The 18,800-nt window shown below is 38.8% G+C and overlaps 1 protein-coding gene across 4 annotated transcripts in view; it reads left to right on the top strand.

Moving 5' to 3' along the window:
* LOC101162046 (UPF0606 protein KIAA1549L) overlaps nt 1-18,800 on the top strand; it is a 112,495-nt gene that overhangs the window by 17,801 nt on the left and 75,894 nt on the right. For 3 of the 4 annotated variants that reach the window (XM_023955945.1, XM_023955943.1, XM_023955944.1), the window contains exon 2: nt 15,711-16,361. In XM_023955945.1, coding sequence (XP_023811713.1) covers nt 15,711-16,361 — 651 coding nt within the window. Of the gene's footprint in view, nt 1-15,710; nt 16,362-18,800 lie in introns of those variants that run through there. The other variant, XM_023955946.1, reaches the window with a different exon arrangement.

Raw genomic sequence — 18,800 nt, 5'->3', positions numbered from 1 at the left:
CTGGTGCAGGATTTAAGCTTTTTTTCTTTGTAACCTAAAAATCTGCTCATTTGTGCCCTTTGAAACTCGTTGTTGTTTCTGAGGATGGCAGGAGCGTTGACCCTCGATGAGTTTGGCTTCTCTTCCTTCCTTAGTGCTCTTCTTCACCTCTTTAAGGGAGAATTTCTTGGACCAAAACAGCTCCTATGAATCTCTCACAGACTTACACCTCTGCCATAATCCTATTTTATTCACACTTTACGTTTGACCAGTTTTGCTTTCCATTTGTCTTTTAGTCCGAATGTTTGTATTCTATGATAAATGTTGTCGGCGGAGCCAGATTGCCTCAGTGATTTATCTCCACACTGCAGTAAATTGGCCTAACATGGCCCACAGCCTTCCTGTGAGATGGTAGGGGGACTTAAATCTTTTCTGACATTTTATGACCTTCCTGTTTTTCTGTTCGCTGTAGATTCGTCATCACTTAAAGAAATTATGTTTCCTTCCTTCTATTTCGCACATGCTACTGTTTCTGTGCCCCACCAGCGAAGGGATTGGGCGTTTAAAATAACCCAAAAGACTTTGGTGATTGTGTCTTAGAGAAATAACCTTTCGAGGAAGAGCAGAGAAAGTAACACGTAAAAAGCTCCATCCATCGGTTTTGTACCTTGTGCACACGCTCCCACATAAACCTCTACCACAGCCGCCGTCATCATCTGTCTTCTGAGTTGCTGTCACGCAAGCGAGGCCTCAGTAGCAGCAGGTTGGCTGCAGGAAATGAAGCGAGAGAAGCGGCTGTGGATGAGTGTTTGGGTTTTTTTTTCCTGTGCTCTGTCTTCTCCTCTGAGTCCATCTGTAGCACTTTGAGGCCTGATCTATTTTCAATGTTTGCTCGCGTCAGTCTGCGGCTCTGTGTGTTGCTGTTGTGACTTTTGTCACGTGTTTGTGCGCAGCTCAGCTTTGTGTTTGTCCTGCAGCGTTACTGTCACTGCATGTTTACCTCTGTGTATGTGAAGGTAAATGGCGGATGATGCAATAGTTTTTGTCCCCAGTGAACTGCCCTACATTAGCCAAAGGTATGGAGTTCAGTGTTCAACAGACACACTTTCTATGGTAGCATGTGTCAGTCTTTCAGGCAATTTCCCTAAATCCCTTATTAAAATCAGCCAGAAAGGTATTGGGTTTACACAACTCTAATCCCTAATTGTCTAAAGTGCACAACAAACTGAAATGTGTGTTTAAAAGCTACTATGAACAACAAACCAAATTTTTTTTTAAAGTGTTTCTGACTCCTCTTTGGAGAAAATGGATGACGCTCTTTGTCCACTGTCCTTACTGAGACTTTCTGTTCTGCGTCATTACCAGTTAGCAATGACATTGGTCTTTTGTGTGTAAAACACTTTTCGTAGAAGTTTTAAGCTGAAAATATCTTTGTTACATCAAGCAACATATCCTCTTAAAGTCATCATTCAGATGTTTGCTAGGGTTCACAGGAGAAACTTAAGCCTTAGTCTCAACTGCCCTTATAGGTGGATGCAGGCAGTGAAAAACACATAGAATATCAAGGTCGAAGACCACACAATGAACCCGTAGCGTGAAAATGTTCTTTCACATTTTCTCAATGACCATGCTGTGTGCAACCGCTCGTGTGACCACTTTCACAACATGCAAAGAAGGTGAAGTAGGTGAAACACATACGTGTCATACAACACCATTGACTAGAGTGAGGGCAAGGACACCATTGGACAGGATCACCTCTGTCATAAGTGTGTCCAACTTCGATTTGCAGAAACTAACTGCTAGAAATATGAAAGAGTACTTCCTCTTCACTCTATATTTAGGAATTTTAATGATTTTCCTTTCATTATCATCTGTCAAAGGTCTATGACAAACCCGTAAAAATGTGAGGTTCAAGTTATGTCAGGAAAAATTGGATTTTCATTTGACTTCGGTGTGATTTTACACATGTATAAAAAGGCTGCAACCTGGAGACAAAGCTGCCAGCCTCAAATGAACGGTAAAAAAAACCCTGAAATTAATGTGATGTCAGCAAAAGATAAATTCAAATAAAAAGAAGACATCTTCCAGGTTTTTCTAAAAGCCATTAAATCATTTAGCTTAATCCATGATAGTTTGACGAAAGAACAAAACAAAATAAAAACTCTTTGCCAATTGCTATAATTCTCATATTTTATATTTAATCCCCTTTTGCACCCAAATATGATAAGATTATGTAAAAAAGACCTAAACTGTACACAGACCCTGCACTTAAACTCATTGGACTTTTAGTGTCAAACTCGTAGAGATCTGTCATTTGAGGAGCAATCTTAATCATTGGTTCAGGGAGCAGATTAGAATACATTATATAATAGAGAATCATTTAACCTCTGCTGCCCTCATGTCCCACAGCAACACGAGGCTCGTTTCCATAATAAAAGGGGGATGATGCTGTATTGGACGAGAGAGTTGGGCTTTTTAGCAGTGGTTTCAGAAGATGAAATGCAAAATGGATGTGGCTTACACTGTAAAAAATAATGGAATGATAAAAATGAAAGCCGTGATGGAGGCAAGCCAAGCCCCTTCGTGCCCTCTTTTCAGTCAGGACAGAACGACCAGAGGTTTGACGCAAGCAAGGCTGCCCTGTGCTTTTGATATTGACAAGAAAAATAGTAGAAATCCCTCAACTTTTTGGTGTTGCAATGTTTTTTAGAGAACAATTGACAGTGGTTTAAAAAATGAACAATTTAATAAAGTTGCTGATGCAACATAACTGTATTACCATCAAGATCTCCTCAGATTATTATGTCAAGTTAAAACCTTAAAGTCGTGATTATGAAAGAACCTCCTCCCATCTAATGAAATCCATTTGAAATTTTCTGTTTGCTTAATAATTTAATTTCAGAGGAGCTGGAGGAATCACCAGATTACAGTTAGTGGTGCGTTGCTGAGAAGTAGCTCATCGTTTAAGCATGTAAAATTAATTCTATGCCCCAAGGATTAACACGGGTGGATTTTGGTTAACATCACACACGTAGGGGCTGCACGAAGGCCCCCTGGTTCAAGTCCCGGCTGGGGGACCTGGAACAGAACACCAATGGCGAACGTTTCTGTGTGGAGGTTGCATGTTCTCCCTGTGCATGCATGGGTTTTCTGTGGAGACTCCGGCTTCCTCCCACCATCGAAAAACATGCCTCATAGGTTAATTGGGAACTCTAAATTGTCCCTAGGTGTGAATGTGAGTGTGAATGCGTGTGGCCCTGCAACAGAATGGCGACATGTCCAGGATGTCTCCAGCCTTCTCCCACGAGTGGCTGGGATAGGCTCCGGCAGCCACCGGGACCCAGAGTTTTATTTAGAAGATGAATGACTGAAAGACTCACACACAGTGATGCAAACAAAAACATAAAGACTGTACAAGAAGTCTTTAATTGACATTTCTCTTTTGGTTTAACTGCGAAGACTTTGAAGTGTCGGATTCAAGCTTTTTTTTTAAGATCACAAACTCTCTGAAACATCTTACCCTCCAAGCTTCAGATGTGCAGCTGGCTGTGACTGAGCTGACGGACTGTGGGTAATGCAATGTTGTTGCTGGAAAAACAGCAACAACTTTTGCTTTTTTTGTCAGTCAGGTTTAAGTGACATTAATCATTTAGCAAATCATGTTTACTGGATTTCATTTATGCCAAGGCACTCTGTGGTTACTTGGAGTTGTACTTTAAATCTGCAGTTACTTGCGGGTCAAAGCACTGGAGGGAGTGGGCGAGCTAGATCACATCGCTTTGGGTCCAACTGAGTAGGAGTCAATCAGCCTTCACCCCCAGCCGAGTAGTTTGGTTTGATTTCCCTTCAACTCACAAGTTCTGTTAGGGCCTAGTCACACCAGCAGTTAAGCCATGGTCACATACATACAGTAGGTTGTAGGTTGATCCGTACGGGTGCTGTGGGTTTTGGGTTATCCGGTGCCTTTGAGGATCGTAAGATGCAGTGGGTTCGTCTTAAGGGGAGTGCAGGTGTGTCTTGCAGTTCCTTTGAGCCTGTACGGCTGGCTTAAGTGATGTCATAAAATTAAAACATACCGTTGTTGTCCATGTGGTAGTATTTTGTGGAGTATTTGTGATGCTACATACACACCAGGCATGGTGTGGCACATTCGATAATGCACTGAACGTGGATTTTTGTTTGCACTCTTATCATGTGGTGTTCACACAAGTCTGTCGCCACCTAATACTAGCACATGTGCTCACAGTTGGTAGAGGCTTTGGTGCAAAATGTCAAAGGCGGTCCCAAGCCCGGGAATCTTGCTTCAGGCTTTCTCTTCCACAGCTCTATTACGATGTCCAACTTTTAGTCATAGTTCAACTGGTTTAACTTTTGAGATGTACTCAATCGCCGCGCAATTTGTATATAGAGCCGGAAAACAGACTTAAAAAACTGCGCAGCGACGCCTGGACGCAAGAGTTTTCAACACGTAAGCACAAAACCCACATATACGTACTTTTACGGCCGACTTTTCATTGAAAATGGTACTTGTATGTGTGCTTCTTAGCATGGTGTGAATGTAGCATTAGGCAAATGTAAGTTGCCTGCACTTGTGACATAAAGTTGATGCTGTCTCACTTTGTCTTTATGGCTCACTCTTGTTGTTAGTAAGCTGCGAATACTGGCCCCTTACCGTTTGCACGCTAGTACCACACACATGGGGCGTGACGGTGATACATAAGTGCACGTTGGATGGCTGGAAGATGCTTCAACAAACTACGCTCTGATTCCCCATTTTCCTCATTTGTAACAGTCAGGCTGCATGCGAGGAGCACACACTTATTACGTGAACGGCACTAACGGCCTTTGCGCGGGATTTAGGGGGTTAAAAAGAAAACTCATACAATACTAAGCCTTGCGTGCCCTATAAGTGTTCACTACGACCTGTTGCTCACATGATGCCCAAAGAAAAAAAATGTGGATGAACAATTTCCCTCCACAGGCTCACCGAGCGGTTTACAACCTTGCTATTCCGTGCTAGACACCTGTGTGCCTCGCTCAGGTGTGCCCTTTTTTCACCTGCTGACAGCCCATATCTACCCGTAAGGGCAGTTGTGACTAAGGTTTTAGTTATGCACTGAAAAGAGTTTGACTCTAATTGTTGTGCTTTTGGAGAGTCCCATGAACCATGTTATGGTCATAATGAAGAGCTGGACTCTGGCATGGAAACACACCATGTGCAGTTTGTGATACCCCATGTTGTTTGTCAGTTTCTCTTGATGGTTCGGCATAAAATTCAAACATAAACCGAACTGTAAGCATTATGCTATCAACATTTCTTTGGTGCAAACTCCATTTCTTTCCATATATTTAGCTTCTTATGCATTTCCAATGTGTTGCAGACACCTGTGATGTTGACGATCCCGTTGGCAGGCTTCAGTTCTTTGTGCTTCTCTGACATGACAGTGATGACCGCAGGAAGACTGCAGGCGTCCAGAAACCAATGAAAAGCAACAAGTTCAGATGATAGGATTTTAATTCGATTTTTCTTGCTCCTTATAAAGATTTCTGGCAAGTCTTTTAAGAAATGGAAATAAAGTGGACCATAGGGCAGCTGTGTTGTCAAATATTACAGTTTTAAAATGCCTCAGACCTCCTAAACAGCAAATCCAGAGCTCCTTCAGGGGTTTTCTGCCAGTCCTCTCTGTATGGAAGCAAGTTTGTGCTCAAACAGCCAGGCGAGCATTGATCTGCGCTGCTCACTGTGGGCTAAACTTGAAAAAGCATACTGAACATTTAATCTACTTCAAACTCAACCTGTTTCTGTGGCTTCACATGCATCACTCTGGCAACAGGAGCCTGCTGTTGTTTTTTCCAGCCCGTTTACTCGTGTAAAAGAAGAAATGAAACCACATTATTCTGTGATAAGACATGGGTGTATAATTACAGCTCTCCTGCTGCCTGATTATTTGATTTTTTTCTACACATTTAATAATCAGGATGAGCATATTTTGTCTTTTGTTGCTATGAAAAGCTGTGATACACAGATTCAACAGGTTACATAAACAAGAAGCACACTGTGACTCACACAGTGATTCATCCCATGTAAAGACTGGCCATTCAATTCAAATCTTTTCTGTTCCACAAGAAAAAAGTACACATTTCAATTTTTTGATATTTTGCGAGGATTTTGCCCTTTTGTTTGCATTGCATTTTTTTCTTTTATTTCTAAGTTTCTATCAAGTTCTGTCTTCAGGTTTTATGTTTTTCCTCCAGTCACAGTCACACCAGGTTCATGTTATTGATTATCCTCAGCTGTCTTCATTTATCTTAATGACCTTCACTGCGTTTAAGTGCCTGGTTTTATGGCTGTCTGTGTTGCCGCCTTTTTTTTAATCTTCTTTTGTCCCTCATTTTAGTTCATTCATGGTTAGATTTATTTATTACACCTTTGACTTTAAGCTTGGCCTTTTGTATTTTGGGTCCCATTGTACCAGTTTTTTTTCCCCTTTATATATTTAATACTGTTTAATACATTAACAAAACGAAAAAACAACAACAACTAAAAAAGCAACACATGGCCCATTGGGTACAGGGAAAAACTGCATGTGCAAGGAGTCATACTAAATCCATCTAGTGTTAGAACAAATGTTCTGATTGTGGTTCTGATTCCAGTGTGAAATAAGTTTCTCATGTTTAAAAAAAACGAGAACATAATTTTTGTGATGAGTTTCATCAGTGATCCACTTCATGAGAAGACATTACCTAGCACTGAAAGTAAGCATTCTGAAGAGTTTTCTATGGTATTTGCTGATGACAACAACATCAACCAATCCTTTTAATAAGAATTTAGGATTAATAATGAAATTAGCAGACCAATTCATTTCCCTGACCAATTTTAAACCTAAAATTACTTTACTTTTGAACACTCACCATTCTCAACCTTTTATTTTACTGTATTTAAAAAAGCTTTTAGATTTTTTTTTTCATTTTAAGATTAATATGTTATGACAAATTAATTAGTATTTTAATTCATTTTAGTTAAATGATTACTTTAAAACTCACCATTAAATCTGTCCTTTTAAAAAAATCTATTTTCTATTTATTTTTTAATATGTATTTAAAAAAATCAAAAAATTAAAAGGAATTTTAGACAAGAAGAAACAGATATAATGAAATATTGTAAGAGCTTTCCTTTGATACATTGACTATAAAACTACTAATAAAGGTTTAAGAAAAAAAACCTTAAAGACCAGAATCATTTAACAGGGATTTCCTTTATCGATTCTCTTAATTTTGTCCCTTTAGGCTCTCTGTATTTTCTAATTTTCTTTTTTTTTTACCGTAGCTGTTTAAAAATGGTCAAAATCAACTCAGTTTGAAACCGTACGTACCGACTAGTGTTTCTACAGAACTGTATTTTGTGCTAAAAGCCCAAAACATGTTACAAAAGATTGTGGTAAAAAAACAAACAAACATACTTTTTAAACAGATTAAATTGAGTCATTTGGGTTCAGTGAAAAAAGCTAATGTTCACGAGTCTAGAAACTTTCTTTCCGGATAAAGTAAGAAGAGTTTTCTCTTTGAATATAGTTTATTCTCATTATAATTCAAAGTCAAGGCTCTGTCTGAGCTCAGCTGTATGTCTGGGCTGTGCTTGTTTGAGGCTTATAATTAGTGCTAATTATGTGGCACACACTTATTTATATCTTCTATGAAAGAAAGTTTCATAAAAGAAAATGTTGTAGTCCAACAGAAAAAGAGTGTTTTTCTAAAAACTAAATTAACTTACTTCCAGTCTGTTGTAAAAATCTTTTTTTATGTATGTTTTGGGAAAACAAATTCATCCCCTTTAATTGCTGTTTTCCGTGTTCTTCTTTGTCTAAGTGGATTTTAAACAGTTTGAATCCGGTTTTATATTTTCACAACTGTGTTGGCTCAGAAAGGGTTTATTTCTGAAGAACTGTCCAGATGGGAGGTGTTTGGATGCAGCGTTGTCCTGAGCCAGCTGGACTGGTGTTGAGAGTGTTTTAACACCGGGAGCAGAACCCAAGGCTTGCAGCCTGAGCTCTGTCGTGTTTGTACACAGCTGCAGCGCAACTCAGTTAGAGATGTGGAAGGAAGCTGTCCGAAATGTTCAAGTCAAGCCTCTTACTTTCATTATGGCTTGTTTTTTCTTTGTGGATGAGATCCATGTTGTCCGCACTGCTGTGATATCTGTGTGATCTTAGCTTTATTTGCATTTTCTGCTCTCCTGAAACCAACCAAACCAAAATTCTGTTATTAGGAAAGTGGCTCCAGCTTTTGTTGTGTTGATATCCAGTTGTGCATCATGATTGTGTTTTGGTTGCTGCAGACTCAGAGATGTGTGTGTTTTTTTGTTACAGACAGAAGAATTAATGGAGGTCGATCAGTGTTTGGTGAACATGTCTGTTCATATCTGTGGGTGCTGCTGCAGAGCGGACTTGTCTGTTTTTGACAGTCTGAATGTGTTTGTGTTTGTGCTGGGTGGTTGCTGCACTGGGCTGGAATGTTTATTCCCTGAATAAATGGGTGTGCATGTTTGATTGTGCATGGATGCAGGATGTCTTCCTGTGCTGTTTATGCTAGACTGGCTGACCCACTGAGAGCCTCAGAGAGAATTCACATGACTGCGTTTGTCCGTCACTCGGGACTTGGGGATGGAACAGCTCAAATGAGGCGGCATGTGAATAAGTTAAATAATTTTTGATGTCCTGCCTTTTTAGGACAAAATTAAATTTTAATTTAGCTATAAAACCTCATATATAGGTGTATTGCACTAGTATTTGAAAACAATGTTTTGAAATTAGCATGTATCGCTCAAAACTGAGTTATCTTTAAAATAACTTAAAATATGCTGCAAAGGCAGCAGATATAAAATGAACAATAAAGGTCCTAAAACTGAGCCTTGTGGCACACCAGAAGTGAGGGATACAGAGGAGGACTTAAACTTGGAAAAAACAACAGAAAAAGGTCTACCTGTCAGATAAGAGGAGAACTAATTTAAAGTGGATCCGGATACCCCAACCCAGTTTTTCAGCCTGTCCAAGAGGACGTAATGGTTAACAGTGTCAATAAAATCAAATAAAAAGATAACATGAGTGCGTGTGACATCTGTGCTATACCATTTACCGGTAGTTCAAATCTTGGCTACAAATTACGCAAACTTTTTTTTTCCAGCTAAAAAGGCACAAACAGTTGAGACCCTCACCCAACACGAGTTAGATGGTGTGATATCAAACACGGTCACAGGAAGTAAAATCAAAACTCAAGTGCAGCAAACCAGTAAGGATTGGTCACCTTGGTAACAGTGTTTGCTGCTGAATATTTTCAGATTCTCATATTTTCCTCCATATTTCCCTCTCCTTTGTTCTCCTGTAATATGGGATGAACATACAGATGGATCAAGATGGCAAAGAAGAGGAAGTACTTTATTATTGTAGTTTTCCACACAGTACTATGAGTGGGGGTCTGAATTCTTTTTTTTTATTTTTTATTTTTTTGTGGCCCTCTCAGTGTGGGCTGGAACCAACCGAGGCTGCTGGCATCCACATCAAACAGAAGGCCCCACTGCTTGATGTCTAAATATAATCCTTGGCTCATTTACTCAGTTTCAGGCAGAACTCAGTCATTTAGTGACCTGTCGTAATAAAAGTGTCCCTAACTGCTAAAACGGTTAATTAGGATTGATTCATATAAAAGCAGATAAGGTGGATTCCTGCTCTGCCTCTGCTGCCAGCCGTGGTCATGCTGCCAAACTCCATCTTTTTTATTCTTATAGGCTAATAAACAATTTATGGTTGATCTATTATTTAGTTTTCAACAATGTTGGCACTTACTACCGAGGATTAATTATATTCTGACATTTAAAGTAATGCCTGCTCTTGCTTCTTATAGGAGCTGTTTAATGGAGACATAATGATAGGCTGATCTTGTTTGGGTTATTGACATCACATTGTCTATTCAAACTGAAAGCGGTAAAAATGACAAAACCGGCTCTCTGCGGGTAAATTTTATCAGCCGGTTTCTCACATCTTCATGTGTTTGTGAGACGGCATGAACTCTCGTGTGAAATTAATGAAACAGCAGTTCTGATTGCATCACTCCACTTTATTACTGCTCATCCTGTCGCTGCTGTGTAAACCCCAGCCGTACATGACAGCCAAGCCAGATATGCTCAACACACAATGCTCTGTTTCCTTCTTTATCGGTGGTAATGGTTGCCCTGGTGACAGCATCCCTGTGGTTGCTGTGGAGACCCAGCATTAGTGGCAGCTCTGTTGATAAGCTGAGCGGCGCGGTTGATTTCTGTTACCTCAAATAGGTTCAGTTTCCAAGTCCACATTTCATGCACTGATTGATCTGGCATTTAGAAGTAAATTGCTTCACTTTCACTTTATTTTGGTTGATAAAGTTCACATCTAACAGCTGAATCAGGTCCACCAGGTTTCTTTCAACAGGCGAAATCTCTGAGGATCAAAGTTCCTGATTATTTAATTCCCTTCGTTCTTCCCTTCATTCTCTTTGAGCTTAATGATGTTGGCCTGTCAAAGTTTTGGAGCTCTGAACGTATCCCTCAGTGCAACACTAAAAGCTGAAAATGCTTTTAATTGTTTAGAAATGTTATTTTTGAAGTTACCCAAAGATGCAGTCCTTTCAATGTTTGAAAAGTGTGAAGAAAAGACATTTCTGTGACACTTTTTCTGCTGTCAGCCCCAGATCTGTCCACACACACCTGTTTAAACCCAGAAGCCACTGTGGATTATAATCCCATCAGCATCGACGTTAAACAAAATTTCTTTATCACATTAAAATGTAATCCTGGTTTAATCGCTGAGCTGTTTGTCACCCTCCTCCAACCCCCTGCAGACAGAGAGCAGTCTTTGAGGCGTGCTGGGTTGTGTTGCCCTTTAGTGATGAATGCCTCTGCCATTTGAAAGTGCCATTTCCAGGTGTTTGGTCTGCAACACTGTTACATAATGACATCCACTACGGCTCTCTAATGCTTAGCATTTAAAGTCAACAAGTGCATTCGATTTTTTGCTTTGGTATAGTTTATCGCAGCTGGTAGCATATTAAACTATAAAGTTAAAGGAACTTAAGTTAAAGGAAAAAAACATTTAGCATCTTTAAATTTTGTTTAGGAGTAATTTGGCCTCCTCGCTAAAAACATAAAATACACAATTAATATTTGTATTCTGTACACTTTTGTCAGTGCACTCTGCATTTTCAGTATTGTACATACAACGTTTTAACTGACACAGAAACGTTACCTTGAATTATTATAGTTTTCAATTTTCAACTTTTTTTTGAGCTGAGGTTTCTAATTCTTCACAATTTTTACTGAATTTAAAAAATGACAAAATAAAAATCTTCATAAAAAAGCCAGAAATGTCCATCATTGTTAATTTATAGCCTAATTCTGAACTGTTAGAAGCGTGTTGCAGGATTGATAGATCCCATTACTTTTAGAAGGTATTGTATGTTTTTAGTACATTTTCTGAACAGAATTCAAAACTTAGCAAAGATCAAACATGAAGCCACAGAAATGTAAAGCTATCTGTCATGATTTAATAAGTATTGGGAGGAACCTGACAAAGTCCAAATGATTGATCAAGCAGGGTTTGATTAACTGTGTCTTAAACCAAGGTCAAGGACATAAAGAACACCTAAGATAATTTTGAGGGTAAAGATTTTTGCTGCAGTTTAACCTCTCAGTCTGATAACTATGAGTAGTATACTAAAATAGTGCATTCCACTGATACTGTAGCTGTAATTTCTGCACAAACAATAAATTCATCTTATTTTTATTTAGTATTTTTTTAAAGGAACCAGATTATTACCAAGGTCTTCTCAAAGCAAAACAAAGCAAAAATTACATCAAGGAAAGTACTTATCCATTCATTCATCCATCCATCCATCCATCCTCATGTTCCCTTGCAGTAACTTGAACTTAAAATTAATTAACCAATTAAGGAAAATTTAATGTAGGTACATATTTAGAAAATATCCTCTCAGTTTTAAATCCTCTTTACTCTTCTGTTTGTCTCTGTTTCTCTTGTGAATATCTGCAGAGTTCACACCATGAGTATATGTTGTTGCCAGGCAGTTTTTTACACTTTGGCAGCTCCCACAAGTATTCCAGAGAAAAGGATGTTACACTTTTCAAATGTTGATCCTATTAGAGAATTAAAAAAAAAAGATCTCTATAAAAATGTGTGTAGTTTTTAGTGTTTATAATGCACGTTTTTACACAAAAAACAGAAGAATACATTCTCTCTGAGATTTACAGAATAGCACATTATGTTTCCTTTTTTTTATTTTAGTGACAGTTGAGATAGATTTAAAAATCTTTATCTTATACTACATGGGTATTTTAGTGTCCCTTTAGATAATGTACTTGCATATCATGACAAATCTGCCTTCTGAAATCTGTTGCTCATGACAACAAGCTGTTTTTTTTAGTCACAACAAAGCAGGACGACGCCTTTGAAGGTAAAGATGGGGACTGCCATGCTAACAAGTAAATCATGTTGCTACCTTGTAATCCTGGCACTAAAACTAAATCCAAATTGTCCTCTGCCTCCACACAGACAGATGGGATCCCCAAATAGTTACAGAAAACAGTAACTTGTGTCCATCCTGTGGGATGGTTTGTGTTGGACAAAATCCTCTGGCTAAGAAGCCCCTGCTATCCGCTGAGTGTTGAATCTTTTCTGGTATGTTGGTGGTTTTAGCTGGCCACTGGAATTCCTACTCTCACCACAAATGTTAGGTTTGTGTAGCAACACAATGGAACTGGAGAAAGAACCTTATTTAAAAATGATTAATTTAGTATGAAAATAGATTTTTACCTGTCAACTTTCCAATATTATTATTATTTTTACATAGAAAAACGAGGAAAAGGTCAAATAAAGGGATGGATGGTCATCCATGAAAAGGTCAAAAATTGTAACTATGTCTACTGTAGTATAACAGGCTGTTAATTGTTTAGACAGTGATCAAGCACATCTTTTCCAGCCTTTACAGAAATGCAGTGGGGCATCAACACAGCCAGGTGGCAAGGACCCATGGTTGGAACAAAATATGAATCTGGATTAAAGCCTGGTTAATGGACCTACTTTGCTTTGTTCACCATTTCCATGCAACGATTTTTATAAGCTGCATGAAACCTAATATTCTCACGCAGACAAAATATGGCCCATATGTTTTTCCAAAAAACAGCAACACAAAAACGCTAAAGCAGGTCAGGTTTTGTGTGGTCTGTCTTTATTCATTTTTAACCAGTTTCATCCTTCATCTAAACCTATTTCCATCCATTCTGCTCATATCTGCTCTCAGTGAGCTCCTCTTTCCTGGTGTTTTGTCAGAGGTTCAGTAACGGGGTCGCATATGCTCCTCTCAGCCAGAACAGGTGGCAACGGTTGGAAGAGAAAACTCGATTGACTGCCATCACACACACAACCCCAGGTTGATCCATCCGTTCTCCTGAAAACCGATGCATAGATCTACGTTCTTTCCTGCTTAATTTGAACAAAAACGTTTTTTGCTTTCCTTTAGTAACTTTAGTAACTCATCACAGTCCAGTTACAGTTTTCAGGAACAGAGTTTAATGTGCTGCAAACCCTCGCAATGTTCCTCTTGTTTGTAAACGTTACGACTCACAGAGACTAAATAAAGAACAAACTGAAACAGCAACGACAAACCCGTAACCATTTTAAAGCTACTATAAGAAAAGTAGATGATGAAAATTCCAGCAAAATGAGAAGGGGTCTGTATGACTCAAGCAAAGATATTGAGAAGTCTTGAAAGCATTTTAGGACTTTCAAAATGTCCCATGAGTGTTCGCAGTCTGACGTGGCAGCGTGGTGAGACGGGAGCTTTGATGACACTTTTAAATAATCCGCTTTAATTCAGTATGCTGACAAGTTGATGGCATTTGACATGTCATCCTCCCCATACACTTCTATTTTCATGACCTTCCTAAGGTGGCCTCACAAGCCTCACAGGAACTGAAACTCACCTGCGCTTCCCTTAGGATGCAGCCGCTCCTGTCTACGACCCTCCAAAGGGTCGGACAACCCAAAAACCTGCCTGCTCTCAAACTGCTCCACCACGTTAAGGTTGTGGTCCATGGAGGGGAGACGATTACTTTTAACTGGTATAAAGAATAATAATTCCTTGAAGTAGCACCAGTCTTATTTGAGTATGATTTTTACCTCCCTATGGTAATAGTGTCCCCAAATTCAGGACTCATCAAATTAGTGTTTCTTTTAAAGTTATTTTTGAAGTTATCATCAGCCCAATAAATGCTTTCTTTAAAACAATTGACGTGCCCAGACTGAATGGTTTTCCCCAATTTTCTCTTCCTACAGAGCCAGAATAAAGATTACTCTTGGATAAAGTACAACAAATATGTTTGTTACGTGGCCGGAAATACCCCTGACATTTCACTTTTTCTTCACTCTCAAATTGACGCTCAAAACCCATATGAATAAATCTGAGGCTAGAAAAGCTTGAAAATTAATATTCACTAAATAAAATTTCCCTTTAACACCACTGATGGAATTACGTTGTTAAAGAAGGAACAGAATGCTTGTTGCTGGTAGTTACCGGTGTGATGTTTTAGGTGATTTATAATAGGTTTCAAGAGGATGTGCAGCAGTTAATCCCAGAGCTTGTTCTGCAAAGCTTCTCCAGCTCAGAATCATCGTCTTTTAATTAACCAATCCTCTGTAGAGACTTGGGAAGCGTAGGAAGAGTGCGACACACACATGCATGCTTAACACAAAATAGAAAAAAAATCTGTCCTGTGTTTGCCTCCATGTAATCACGTTTTTTTGCTGGGAACCAGAAAATACTCAGCGTCATCCTGGAGATGCCGGAATCCTTCACCATGTCAGGACAAATAGGCACAAGCAATAAGAACCTTGATTTTTTTTCATTTAGTTTTTTTTTAACTCATCTTTCATTTCCACTGAGACAAGGTGCCTTTGAGGCTGAATGCATTAGATGGGATAATCGTCTCAGTGTGCTAAACCTTTAGGCTTTTTTTCCCCCCAGAAGATAAAGACAGTTTACAAAAAGCCAAAGGCTGACGCTAGAGCGTTCTGCTTAGTGCTTTATTTCCATGTTTCTTTTGGTGTTTATTGTAGTAAAAATTGCACAAATGACCTGCAATTATGTTTTATTCTCTTTCATGTTGGTTTGAACTGAGATTTGGCTGGCGTGTTTATTCTAGGAATATTTTAACTGAGAGGATCGGATTAATATCCGTGGAATCTCAGCTGATTAGGCAGTGTTTGTCCTAATTTATCTATCCTGGAACTTCAAAATGAAATCCCTATGCTTTATCCATAAGTGACCCACTTTTGACATTATTATTATCTTTCTCTACAATTACAGTTTTTAAATCTGAATGGCTGAGGGAGAGAAATCATATGTAGAGAGCGTGTATTTTCTCTCGAGCATAAGTGCGGTGGAGTAAGTTTTAATCTCTTGGCAGTTTGACAGTTGCGATGGCATTATAAAGGCTAATGATTTGAGATTTCAAGCTGTGTGTGCTTATGTGTGTCAGTGTAGGTGTACAGAGGGGCTCATGATGTCACTGTCTGGCCTTTGGGACTAATGAGTCAAACCTCTTCTTCATGCCGCTGCCTACAAGTCCTAATTATAGTCTATTTCTACTTATTTTCTAATAATTTATTTTTCTCTCTCTCTGTTTCCCACAGCTGAAGGAGGCCTTTATGAGTCACTGCGGGGGGCTGACATCCCACAGGGGCCTGTAGCACTGTCCAGTCCTACTTCAACTCCTGGGACTGAAGACAAAGAAGAGCTGGGTTCTGATGTGTCACTTCAACCATGGTCAGAAGTGTTTGCCAATGCGAGAACAGCAGTCTGGACAGAAACGGAAGCAGTCCGCACCGGGGAAAATGGCAAAGCTTTTGCTGAGACGGGGATTGTGACAGGAACTGGTGCTTGGGTAGAAACGGGCTGGAGGCCTGTGGAAACTCAACGGCCCAACGTCCACGAAGACCCGGCTGAGTGGCCTGGACCGGAACATCTGCAGATGAGTAGGGAAATAGAGAGAGAGCAGGCGGCTTTCTCCTCAGTCCTCACAGTTGTATCAGAAATGGCAGAGCTGCAGGCGCCAGCAGCAGCAAAGCCTTTGGGGTTACTCTCCAAAGCCGCTTGGACCAGAAGCTTGTCTTCAGTAGCATCGAAGGCCTCATCACCGTCTCCAGCTAAAGCGCTCTCTTTGACCTCCTCTGCTTCCCCCTCCTCCTCCTCCTCCTCAGCTTTTGTGAATGAGAGTCAGACGGAAGCATCCATCAATGTGTCTGTGGTTCCCGGGAACATCTCCTCCAATAACATCACTTTGGGTTTGTAGCCATTCTTTACATAACTGTCTTTGCTTATCAACGTTCCAATGACAATAATGTTTTTGGTGTTTTTAACATATAGTGTGTGTCTGAATACTCGCATTCATCCAGGTTGATTCCATCATAGTAGTAGGTTTAAGGGCTGTCATCTGGACTTGTTTTTTAAAGTTGAAGACGTTTCACCTCTTATCCAAAAGGCTTCATGACTTCATTCATTCATGAATTGACAAAGCCTTTTGGACAAAAGGACGTCTTTAACTTTAAAAAACAAGTCCAGATGACAGCCCTTAAACCTACTACTATGGTGTTCTTAACATGTTATTGTGGCACTTCTCTAATAATGGAGGACATATTTTAAGAAAATTAGGCTTGAAGTTGAATTTCTGAGTATGTCTTTATTCAAATCATTGCATATCAGGAGTTGCAATGCTGTTGGAAAAAAAGCGTATTTGTGGCATAGAAAATACACTCGACGGGGCGACTAGATCCAAGCACGTCTTTGTTTTCCTCGTCAGAGCTGGTATCAGGCTCAAAACTGTACGGCTGGATAGCTTCTATATTGACTTCTTGGTTCTTCTGTTATATAAGACACGGGTTGTGAACTATAGTGCACTAAATCCAATATTGCTCAGCATTTTTGTTGCACTGGTAATGTAAGGTTGGGGGTGTGAGGAGAAGTGAGCAAGTGGGAGAGAGTGTAAACAAAGAACTCTCAGCAATGGGGAAGGTAAGGGGGGGGTATGCTCCCTGCCAACAGTCCTGTCCACAATTTCTAGCAAACTACTGCAGCTCTGCAAAAACTATTTCCTAGAAAACTATACTTATTTTTGTTATTTATTTTGGCAAAAATTGGCATAATCATAATTAAAAGCCCACTGGGGACACTTTAAAAAATAGCTAAAAAGAATTATCGGAGTGGGTCTTTAATTAATGTCATTCCACTCTGATAACTTGAACCACAACAGGAAAGTTAGTTGCAGACTTTTCACTTGTTAGTTTCTATCTTGCTATAACAGGGGGATTAATTAAAGCCACATTAAAACACATTTCCAACGTTTTAGAGGATTAAGTCATAGGCCCAATAAACCTGTGGGGTTTCCAAAAGCATACAGGACGGAAAAGCAGCCTGATTAGTTCAAAGTAAAAAAGAAAATTAGTTTTTTTCCATCTGTTGTTTTAAGTTTTTTTATTTTTGCTTGTGAGTTTGTTAACTTTACTGATGTGGGTCTGATATCTGATTTTTGCAACAGCTTTTTTCCTATTTTTGGTTTTGATAAATCTGTCTTTCATTTAGAATGGTTAAGAGAATAAAACAAAAGTTTTAAATAAAATAAAAATCTAATTAAGTAACAAAACAGGACATTTAACAGAGTATTCTTTGGATTTTAACACTGTTTTAAAGTGGCCATTCTACCCTAATACCGGTTGGTAACATTTAAATACACATCTTGTGGCTCTTAATTTTCTAGGATCAGTTTTGAATTAGTTGATTTAATATTGTTTTTGCTCTCTTCTGTTCGAATTAAAACAATTTTTTACATTTTTATTTGCGTTAAAGGCTTTTTCTAAAAATAATAAACAATGAATTGTGTGTCTTAAAGCTTTCTATTTTAGTTCTTACCCTCAGATTTTGTGAGTACGTAAGTGCAAATATTGTCAGAAGTTGTGGAACAGTAGTAAAAGATAGATTTAGCTATTCTTACTAAAAGCTGTCCCCAATTTACCTTTAATTAGTTTTTGCATTTTGTGACACATACTTTAAATAATTTGCTTATAAAGGCAGAATTTAACCTAATAATAGTTTCTTGTTAATTTAATAACAATTTCTTGTTATTTAATCAGTAAAGGTGGAGACAAATGCATTAGTTGAACTGTTGTGCAGGACATCACCGTAATTGCATTTTCCAAAGGTGAATATATGAATTGTCAACTTTGCAAAGGTTTTCCTTAAACCTGCTTTCTACTTTTGCATTAGCTTCAATCTTCAGTGTGTTTAGCTTCTAGTTTTGAATCTCTCATTTCTTTGAAATGCACAGCAATGAACTTGCACAAAACCCAGAGGCTTCTCCTACACAACATAAATACATCCAGAGAATTCAAACATTAGGAGAACTCACTTTGCATGGAGAATGCTTGAGGCTAACTGGGTCATTGTGTATTTAGGAAATATCATCATCAAATCTAAGATGTGAATTCACTTTTTTAAATCTGGAGATACAAAACATGCAGGTTAGCAAAAATATGTTTTTAAATAAAGCTGATTTTAAAAATGTTTGGTTTTAGGCAATCTTTACAATTTTTCTTTTTTTTCCGGAGTACTTCAGCTTCTGTTGAATATGTCAATGATGTTTACGCTTCAACTAACTTCACACATCACAAAAACTCCCCAGGCAAAGTCACAGTGGTTTTGTCTTGTTAAACATATCAGTAGAGGCTTGG

This window comes from Oryzias latipes, chromosome 6 (genome assembly GCF_002234675.1).
Source record: "Oryzias latipes chromosome 6, ASM223467v1".
Classification (NCBI taxonomy): Eukaryota; Metazoa; Chordata; class Actinopteri; order Beloniformes; family Adrianichthyidae; genus Oryzias; species Oryzias latipes.
Note: the sequence above shows the minus strand (reverse complement) of the source record. Positions and strands in the feature narration are given on the sequence as shown.